Source organism: Lepidochelys kempii, chromosome 1 (genome assembly GCF_965140265.1).
Source record: "Lepidochelys kempii isolate rLepKem1 chromosome 1, rLepKem1.hap2, whole genome shotgun sequence".
NCBI lineage: Eukaryota > Metazoa > Chordata > Testudines > Cheloniidae > Lepidochelys > Lepidochelys kempii.
Window position 1 is genome coordinate 256,803,163 of NC_133256.1, and position 10,279 is coordinate 256,813,441.

General features: G+C 49.0%; 1 protein-coding gene across 1 annotated transcript in view; it reads left to right on the forward strand.

Annotated features, from left to right (window-relative positions):
* Positions 1-5,943: 5,943 nt before the first annotated feature.
* The window catches only part of NOL12 (nucleolar protein 12), a 5,212-nt gene continuing 876 nt past the window's right edge, over positions 5,944-10,279 (forward strand). Inside the window, exons 1-5 of the mRNA XM_073325805.1 lie at positions 5,944-6,126; positions 6,711-6,816; positions 7,297-7,345; positions 7,939-8,081; positions 9,373-9,464. Coding sequence (XP_073181906.1) covers positions 6,053-6,126; positions 6,711-6,816; positions 7,297-7,345; positions 7,939-8,081; positions 9,373-9,464 — 464 coding nt within the window. The 5' untranslated portion in view covers positions 5,944-6,052. The remainder of the gene's footprint in view (positions 6,127-6,710; positions 6,817-7,296; positions 7,346-7,938; positions 8,082-9,372; positions 9,465-10,279) is intronic.

Consider the following 10,279-nt stretch of genomic DNA (forward strand, 5'->3'; position numbering starts at 1 on the left):
CTTCAGACTGAGCTGGAGGCAGGGAGATTGTGAGAAAGTCCCACCCCTGCCTGAACCTGATTGGGAGGGAGAGGCTCCAATCAGGAACCTGGAATCTTGAAGTCAAAAGGTTCCACAAGGTTCTGTGGCAGTTGAGGTTTGGCAGTTGGCCTTTAGCCCCACCCCCAGCCTGAGGAAGCTGACTGGAGTAGAGGCGAGAGTGACAGAAGATTTCAGCCAATGGGGCTTTGGGTCGGGAAAGCAAGTGCTGAGGGAAATGGAGCTCTTGGGGTGATTGCCCTGCAGGTCCCCACTGTAGAGGTGCCTTGGGCTTAGGTGCTAGAACTAGGGGTGGGAGGTGCTGCGTCTGCCGCACCCCCAGGCTTGAAGTGCTTTCCATCCTATCCAGGGTTTACAGTTTGGTTCAATGGCTCTCAGCACCCCCCCACTCTACAAATTGTTCCGGCGCCCCTGCTGGGGCACATACGCGCAGCACGTTCCGGAGGGCCCTTTTGATCCTCGCTTCTCCCCGCGGGAGAATTTGCTCTTTTTCTGTAAGCAGCTGCTCGTTTTAAATAGAGTTAGAGATAGAGTCTGTGTTAGATTCCTGATCCACTGGGCACTTAGCATCCTCCTTAGCCTCCATCAAGCGTTCCCAGTGCTGACGTGCACACCCTTTCAATGGTCTAAGCCAAGACAACTGACTTCAACCCTGTCTTTTGTTCGGTAGTTTAACGTCCATCACAGAGGACCACATGAGATCCCTCTTCCATTAAGGAAAAGAGCATGTCCTGGCTGGGGCCCAATTTGTAAATCCTTTAGTACTCAGACTGTCAAGCCCTACTTACCTGCCTCAATTACATCTTTTACAGAGAATCATAAAGGCAACATCCTCAAGGGCAGTGCTGCAGCCTCTTCTACCTTGGCTACTTCAGCATCAGGACCCTCTGCATCGACTGTTGATTCTGTGTCTTCCTGGGACCTATCAGCACTGAGGAGGTCCACACCTCCCTTCAGCTTGGCCCTTACTACTACTTCCTCAGAACAAAATAAAGAAGCCTCCACTTGCCCCTTTCTGTTGTCCCTGACATGCTATCCATGTGCAGCAGGTTTTTGAGCCAGAGCACCCCAGAGTTAACCTCGTTGTTGTCAGGAACAGGACCAAGGTCCATCCTTGGATCTCTCAGTTCCAGCATCTTCATTTTGGTGAGGCTCCTTTTACCTCTTGGATGCCTCCTGCTTCCAGGGTTCCTCCTGGCATATCACCTCCATAGCCTTATGGCTCATGTGGGTTCCATTGCCTGTACCTGAAAGGGGTTGAACACCCAAGAAGGCAGAAAAGAGGCCAGGATGGTTACACTTTCTTTTCCTGTGAGAGCTCCAAAGCATCTCCCTCAGCAATTCTGCTCTGAAGAATGGGAGGATGAAAAGACTCGTGTGTATCCTGCCACAGGACCTCCTTATCCCTTCTATTCATCCCCAGATGACACTGTGGTTCCTCCAGCAACTTCTCCTGACTATAAAAATAGTTATGGGGAGAACTGCTGAAATGCTAGACCTGGAGCTGGCAGCTGAGCAGAGAAAGTCTCAGTTTTGTGCCACATATTACAGGCCCTAGTAGGGTAGCTATTCCTGTAAATGAAGGCATTCTGGAGCCCCGAAAGGATCTGTGGCTCACACCAACTTCCCTTCCTGCAAAAGAGCTGACTGAAGATACCAAGTTCCCTGAGGTTTGAATGCTTTTGCAACCACCCAACCCGCAAGAAAAAAACAATAATCTGATTCTCCTTGCTCAACACCTAGGGAGAGAAATCCAAAGAGGTTAAATCTTCTGTGGGAAAAGGCATACTCCTCAGCCTCCCTCCAGATGAGGATATCCAGCTACCAGGCAATGTTAGCTAAATACTGCTTCCTCACCTGCATGGGAACTAGGAGTGCAGGGGGTGCTCCAGCACCCCCAGGTTTTACACAGAGCTCTGCTCCCAGCCCCACAGGCAGGCTCCCAGCCCCGTGCCTGGGGCTCCACTGCCAGCCCTGCGCCCAGGGTCCCGGCCCCGCGCCCAGGGTCCTGGCTGCCAGCCGTGTGCCTGCCCCAAGCTGTTATCCTCCAGGAGGTCCCACCCTCCTGGAGACCCGGCCCTGCTCCCAGACCCAGCTCAGGGGGCAGGGGCGCAGACAGGGGTAAGGGGGCTGGCTTTCAGGACCCCCACTATTAAAACTGTTCCAGTGCCACTGCTCACCAGGATCAGCTTCCTGAGGCTGTTAAGAGGGAAACTAAGTCAGGGATAGCAGAGGGTCATCAAGTGACAAAACATGCCTTCTAAGCAACTTTTGATGCAGGTGATAGCAGCTAGAGCAGTGGCCATACCTGTGATGATGCGTTGATATTCCTTGGTCCAGTCTTTAGGTTTGCCTGAGAGGTCCAAAGAACCATTGAGTACCTCCCTTTTGAGGACCCCTGTAGGATAAGTATAAAATTAAAGAACTAAAGTTAGCTTAAGTTTGGTTAAGAAAATACATGTGTTGTAAAGAAAGGCCATGACGAGCAAGTAGAAGGAAGGCTTTGGAAATAATGAGTTATAAGGCCAAAAAGAATAAAGTAGGGAGGATGTCTGGTTCAAAGAATAACTAATAAGATAAGGGAAATTTTCTAAAAAGAAGGTCTCTGATCAATAGGGGTGACTGCAGATGGCTTTAAATCACATAGAGAATCTGTCTTACAGTGAGCCGACATGGCTCTTCCCCATCCCACACACCAGGGTTAAAGCCTATGTGAACCCAGGTGCAATGGGAAGGCTGTTCCACACCAAGAAGGAGGGGAGGAAAGGCTTTGGGAAGAAAGGAGATTGTAAATCTTATCTGGATTAAGAGTGGAAAAAAGGGTGAACTGTCTCCAATTGTTTTTTAGCTGAAGTCAGTAATTGGCAGGGACATCACTTGTTTGTTAAAAGGTATAAAAAGTAAACTCTTAAGGGGTTCATTGCTAATACCTGCCTGACCACGTTGGAGCTGACTGATATGAGTCTCAGTACCCCTGGGTTTAGCCCAGTTGTAAGTATCTTGATCAAATGCGTCTAAATGTTTTGTTACTGTTTGGATGTAGTAAATTGTGTATTAGTTAGGCTTTTTAGGCATGTTTAGAGCAATTGTATAAGTACCATTTGGCTTTAATGGTTAAATTTGAATTAATGGTTAAATTAGTGTTTGGTGATTTCCCATATCAACATTAATAATTTCAAATATTATTAATAATTCCAACAGGCCTACTCTGTTTAGCAACAAAACTAATGATTCCCTGCATTCTCTATTAAAGATTCAAGAGCAATGCTGAGGTCTCTAGAACGGTCATCCTCCATCTGCAAAGAAGTGAACTCCTTAGTTTAGATTTCAGTCTCCATGGTTACACAGGTAACACACTAACAAAAGGCCTTTGCACAAGTCCAGAGAGTTACTTATGAGATAGACACATTTTCACAGAGATCAGCATCTGCAACTGCTAACTGGATGACCATGTCATCTGCTGCAAGGTCTTATATCTGACAGTCCAGTCAAGAATCTTGGACCAGCCTTCTCTGTGGACCTGTTCCCCTCCTCCTGCTCCTTTGGCAACTGTCTTTCTTATTTCCTTGTTGCATGGAGTAGTATTACCTCAGATCAATTGTTCTTAAAAATCATTTCAAAGGGAAACTTTACCCAATTTCACTCCATGCTGCCTGTATCCCTCTTCCACATCCCTTTCAGGGATCCCTAGCATAAGATAGTGCCAAAGGAAGAAATGTTATCCCTTCTCCACTTGGGTACTGTAGAGAGGTTCACTCAGCATTAGAGCTGGGTGGAGAAAGGTAATTCTGTTTCATGGAGGATGTTAATATTTCAAAATGTGGTTTAATTCCAAATTTCAAAATTCTCCATGAAAAGGAATGGAGCCCCATCTCTGGAGCAATGTCCTTTAAGTGCTGCCCAGAGCCGAGGACCCTGGAAGTCTGGGGTTCCCAGCAGCTCATCAGGTGGGCTACTGAGGAGCCAGACAGGCAAGGTGGGAGGAAAACAACTGACAGGCAGGGTTCCATGGGAACTTCAGTGAAATTGCACCATCTCTGCAAAATATTTTGAATTGGCAAATTTGGAACTTTTCCCACCAGCTCAACTCAGCAGTACAGTGGAAATAAAATAACAAAAATAAGCAATGGAAATGTTTAAAGCACTGTACAGGTATTAACTTAATAACACCTACCATTTCCTAATGCCCTCTACCAGTTGCCTGCAAGAGAATCCACATAGGCAATGCCTGAAGAAAAAGTTATTTACCACAGTAACTGTAGTGATCCACATTCTTCTCTAGTATTTCAGTTTTGTGATAGATTTTTGAAACAGTAGAAGAAAATGACAGTATGGGCCCTCCAGAAAGTCATATGCTTGTGCATGCAAGGAGCCTGCATTTCACCTACAAGTGGGACCCCTGCAGGCAAATCATCTCAAACAATAACCGTTATGGTAAGTAACCATTTTGTAAGTTGTGCCCTTCTGTAAAGAGTGGGCACACCACTCCCGAGCTATGAGAGGGAAGAGTGGATGCGCTACTTCCAGGAGCTCTGATAGTATGGTGATGAGCACTGTATAAGCTAGATAAGGCCATGTCTACACTACAAAATTATCTCAACCTAACTTACGTCAGTATACAGCCCCCCCAGTTATTAAATCACTTGTGTGTGCACACTTAGCTCCTTGTGTCGGTGGTGTGTGTCCTCACCAGGAGTGCTTGTATCGATTGTATTGTCAGTGTGGGGCATTGTAGAATGGCTCCCAAAAGCCAGTCAATGTAAGCAACACAGTGTCTACATTGACACTGTGTTGACCTACTTACATCAACTGACTCTACACTGCTTGGGAAGGTGGTGTTACTAAATTGGCGTAGAGAGGCACTAATGTAAGTGGGCGCCAAATAAGTGGAGACATTCCACAGGCAGGTCAATGCAAGGTAGCTTAGTAACCGTGTCTTTTAGACTAGGCCTAAATAAATACGATAGAGAGGGGAAGATATTGGAGCTAGTCCAGATATACTCCCTTATGTGCAGTTGCTAGACAAATGCATTCACACTCTTAGTGCCCTGCAGTGCATTAGTCCAACAACTACATTGAGGGGAACATCTCCAGGCTAGTAAAGAACATGCCCTCAGTCCCCAGTGGCAACACCTTCGGTGAGTTAAAAGAACAGAGATAAAGGGCCACTTTCATCCCTCGTGTACACCCAGTGCCATTTTATTCAGTGGGGTTATATGGTTGTAACTGAGGGCAGAATTTGACCTACTAAGAAGAGAACAGGTAATTGACAGGAGGTGGGTACAGAAAAGCTGCAAACTGAAGAAGAATAAAGTTCAGATCAGGAAACTAGAGGAGAGGCAGCGAGGCTGTGAATTCATTCTGACTGTATTCCCTTGGTTGTTAGTAGATAAGGTGTCAGTGCCTCAGAGAAGGACCCCCACAGAATAGCTAACCTAAGCATTCAAAAATCACAAGTCTGTCTCTCCAGCTCCGCCCCAACCTAGGCTCCCAGGATTGGGAACTTCCAGCTATTGTTATTACTAATGTACAGAGACTGTTCTGGGAATGGCCTCAGGCATTGCGGGGTGGGAGAAAGGGGAGATGCGCCCCACGAGAGCAGGGACACAGCGTAGGCGGGTATGAAACTCCCGGAGGAGCTCAGCCCTGCCCAAACCTGAGCCAGGGTGTAAAGGGTGAGTGAGCTAGGGCTTGCGTTGCGCACACTGTCGGTCACGCTTGTTGAAGCTGAGAGCCACCTGGCCAAGGCCTCTCCCACGCCCCAGCCCGAATCCTTCCCGGATGGCGCGTAGGGAAGGATCATCCCTTCACCCCCGGCCTGCCAGCTCAGGCTGTAACGCTCCCCTCCCCGGCCAGCGGAGCAACCGAGCCGATCTGCTGGGGGCGCTGCGGGGACGCAGCGGGCGAGCCGCCGAGCGGAAGGGGCCGGGCGCAGCTTGTCCCGGCTGCGCTGGGAGGAGCCCGGCGGGCGGCTGTTCCCCGGAAGGAGCAGCGCTGCCGGGCCGGGGCCGGCATGGGCCGCAAGAAGAAGGGGGGTAGCGGCGCGAGGCTCCGGCGGGCGGTGATCTTCGATGAGGACAGTCGGCGGTGAGTGAGCGGGGCTCCGAGCCGGGCTCCATGGGCCGCAGCTGCCCGGTGTCAGGAGGGTCCGACGGCAGAGACGCCGCCGGCCGTGCCCACGTGTGTGAGAGGGGCAGCATCAGAGTCGCCTCCTCACGTGTGCGTGTCAGGGGACAAGGCAGCTGGACCCCCACTTCCTCCAGAGGTGCCTCCCCACTCCCCAAGTGTGGGTGGGGTGGGGTGGGGTGGGGTGGGGGGGAGTAGCTGGACTGCACCCCTTGCAGAGGTGCCTCCCACCACGTGGGAAGCAGACACACACCCACACCCACACTAGGGATGTTTCTTCTCTCCCTGTCCCTTTCTTTGAATGCTGAGTGAGGAGGGCCTCTTGAACTGGTAGGAAAAAGGTGGGCTGTGGGCCTCAGCTTTGGGAACGCTCTATGCTGGTCCTCCTCCTCCTCTACTCTGTGAAGAGCTGCAGGCCACGCCAGATAGCTGGTTTTCTTCCTCTCATTCCCCACCCCTCTCTCTGGGGGCGGGAGGGGCTTCTGCAAGGGTCAGGGCTTCTCTTCTGTGCAGGATGGCTGTAACCTGCCCCGTGTGCTCTGCAGGGAGTTCCTGACTGGGTTCCACAAGCGGAAAGTGGAGAGGCGGAAAGTGGCCGTGGAGGAGATCAAGCGAAAATTGAAAGAGGAGCAAAGGAAGATGAAAGAGGAGGTACTTTCCCCTAGGTGATCTATGTGGTTCGCTGGTTAGAGGTGTTTAGTTCATGGTAGTATGTTGTGGCAAGGGGCCATACAGTAGTTGTGGAATAGCTGGAGTGTTTCAGGGCATGGGTAAGGTGGATTGGTAAGACAGGGTGCTGAGAGGGGAAGAAGGAATGGAATAGCTGGAGGTTCTGCAGCATTTGGATGGAGCAGCAGAGCTGCATGGTAGCTCCAGGACTATAATAATGGGATGCATTAGTAGGGTAGAATTGATGTGCACTGGCACAGCTGCGTATGGAGGAAGATTACACCACCTCTTCTCACACTGGCTCTAGCCAGTGCTGTATATGCAGGACAACTTGACACTCGAAATTTATTTTGCATCCCAGTTGTGGAGGAAGGGGCGGGGGGGCATGCTTTGGGCAAGGGTTTGGAGATTGTGCCATGGGTGACAGCTGGTAAGACTGGACTTGACTGGTTTCCTTTTTAGCGGCACAAGGAGTACCTGAAAATGCTGACAGAGAGAGAAGAGGCCCTAGGTGAGTGTTGTCTGCTGTGGTGGATCTGTACCCTATAATGACCAACAACTCAGTTGATGTGGAAAAAACCCCAAAATGTCTGGGTGCTGAAGCTACAAGGAGGGGTTTTTAACTGAGGGCCAACCTGATGCCTTAAAGTTTTATCCCCTGCTGTTAGGAGACACGTGTCCAATCTCTCCTTCATTGGTGTGGTATGAGTTGGGAGTAAAGCAGAGGCAGCCCACTTAGCCCAGCGATGATTTTATTGCCCCCTGTGTCTGACTGAGAAGCAGTGTTGATGGGCTATAGAGAGGAATCCCTCAGCCACCATCTTTCCAGGCAGAGACTGTATATGGTGGGGATGGGAGGTATAGAAAGCAGCAATTGGGAGGTGATCTGTAAGGCTTTGCCAAAATGTGAGATCCCCTGTATAGAGGGAGAGAATGTTTGTTCTTATTGACTCCACTCTCTGCCTCTGTGGCTTCAGAGTGCCGGCTTCTCAGTCCCATATAGAGCAGGAACTGGTCAGGGTGAGTTTGGCCTGGGAAGCCCATTTGCTTTGTGTTTGTGTTGTTCACACCTTTCCTGCATGGTGTGTTTTGTTGACTCTGCAGATGAGGCTGATGAGTTGGAACATTTGGTGACATCCCGAACAGAATCTGTGAGCATTGATCACCCAAACCACACTGTAACAGTGACTACCGTCAGTGACCTGGACCTCTCAGGAGCACGCCAGCTAGGACTCAGCTCTTCTGGGGTATGACTCTCTGCTGTGTCTCTGTCCAGTCCCCATTGTCTCAGCCTCAAAAATCTCCAAAGCTGGTTGGATGGGACCAACATTCCCTAAATATGACAGTCCTTTGAATCTACTGGGGCCCCCAGTAAGAGGAAGGATGGGAAAGGAGACTAGCAACTTTTACACTCTTCGTCAGTTGGCATTGTTGGTTCTTGAGTGGGCGGTAAACTTTCCTGAGAGGCAGCTTCACACCCAAAATTAAGTTCTCATATTCCATAGAAACTTAGTGTTGGTGAAAGGTGGTGAATTGATAGCCCTGGTGGCTGCTGTATCCCCAGAGCAGATATGACATGATTGGCAAGTGTACAGACTTTCCTACATGGCCTGACCACTTGGCTTGAGTCCTTTCTTGAAGAGATCATCTCTATGGTGAGAGGGAATTTGTCTCCGTGACCCACTTAGTCCTTGGTCTCTCTGCTGAGACTGCAAATGAGGAATCCAGTTAGTTCCAGGTGTGGTGGCTTTTTGGTGTATGGAAACCCCAGAACTGAACTGAGACCTCAAACTCATTTCCCAAGGGCCTTCAGGCAGTAATTGGTTGGAAACGCCTTGTTTTTTCCCTATTGTTACTCATACCTTCTTGTCAACTGTTGGAAATGGGCCATCCTGATTATCACTACACAAGTTTTTTTTTTCTTCTGCTGATAATAGCCCACCTTAATTGATTAGTCTCGTTACAGTTGGTATGGCAACACCCATTTTTTGACATTCTCTGTGTATATATATCATCCTACTGTATTTTCCACTGCATGCATCCAATGAAGTGGGTTTTAGCCCACGAAAGCTTATGCTCAAATAAATTTGTTAGTCTCTAAGGTGCCACAAGTACTCCTCGTTCTTCTTGTGATCACTGTGAGCCTATGGATTTGAACTAGTAACATAGACACAAAAGGTTCCCTGTGTGGTAGAGGGAATCCTACAGATCCCCAGGGACATCTGCCCATCTAGAAATCCACCCTGATGTCTTTCAAAAATGAAACCCTCTGATTCATCATGAAACTCAATTCTGTGTCCCTTTAGACCTTAATTACAGGTTGGGTCTTGGAATGGAACAGAATAGTGGTCCCCTATTGGTCTGTGGAGCCCTTCCTTATGGTTTACTGAGACATTGGGAACCAGGCAGTGGAGGATTTGAAGAGTTGGAGAAACAGGTGGTCTATGGGAGGATCTTTCTTTCACAAAATTGTTGTCAGAATGAGAAAGCTGTGGAACCACCTAATGCTGCTCAGACTGACATGTCATGTTTTGTTAGGGAGGAGGTAGTGGATTAGAAGAAAAGGAGACGTCGAGTGGATTCACAAGTACGTTGCCCAAGAAGTCTGGAGATCCCTTCCTGTCTCAGAGGTGGGTATAAAACTACTCGACTTTCTCCTCCCACCCCCAACGATTGTCGAGCATTCTACCACCCTCTAACTTAGATATCTGGAGTATTCATGTGGGGAGACAACATAGGGTTTTGATGTCCATCCTGGGCTTGCTGTGGTGTTTTGTTAAGCTGATGCCATGCTCATCAGCTACCAGCAGAGGGCACCTGCAGAACACAAGCATAGATGGGCCATGGTGCTCCAAAGCTGGGTTTGAGGGGTGTTTTGCACCGATGGGTAAGGAGTGTTCAGTAATGTTAATCCCTGTTGGTAGCAGCAGAAGGGTATTGGTGCAGTCTGGGTGGAGTCCCACCCCCTCCTCAACAGATTTGCAAAAGGAGATGGTTTGCCAATCAGGTGACTTTAAAGCTTAAAACTGTGGCATTCTCAACATTTTCTAGTGTCCAGGATTCAAAGCTGCTTTGATGGCCTTACGGGGCGGTATTTAATGCTAAAGTGTCTGGGCTATGCTCCATTTTCAAAGAGATTAAAACTTTACTCAGCATACTTAGACTGCAAGTTCTTTGGCACAAGGGTCATCTTCTTGTTCTGTTTGTACAGGCCGAGCATAATGGGGTCCTGATCCATGATTGGGGCTCCTAGGTGCTAGTGCAATACAAATATTAATAGCACGGTGCCATGCATCACCACAAGCAGGCAAACTGCCTTTGTGGCAGAGGCTGTAATCCCCCTCTGTTTAGGCACCCGTCCATCCCAGCTAGGTCTCAGGGCTTGTCTACACTGTAGTGCTTAGAGAAGATGCTACCTATGCCAATGGGAGAGCTTAATCCACCT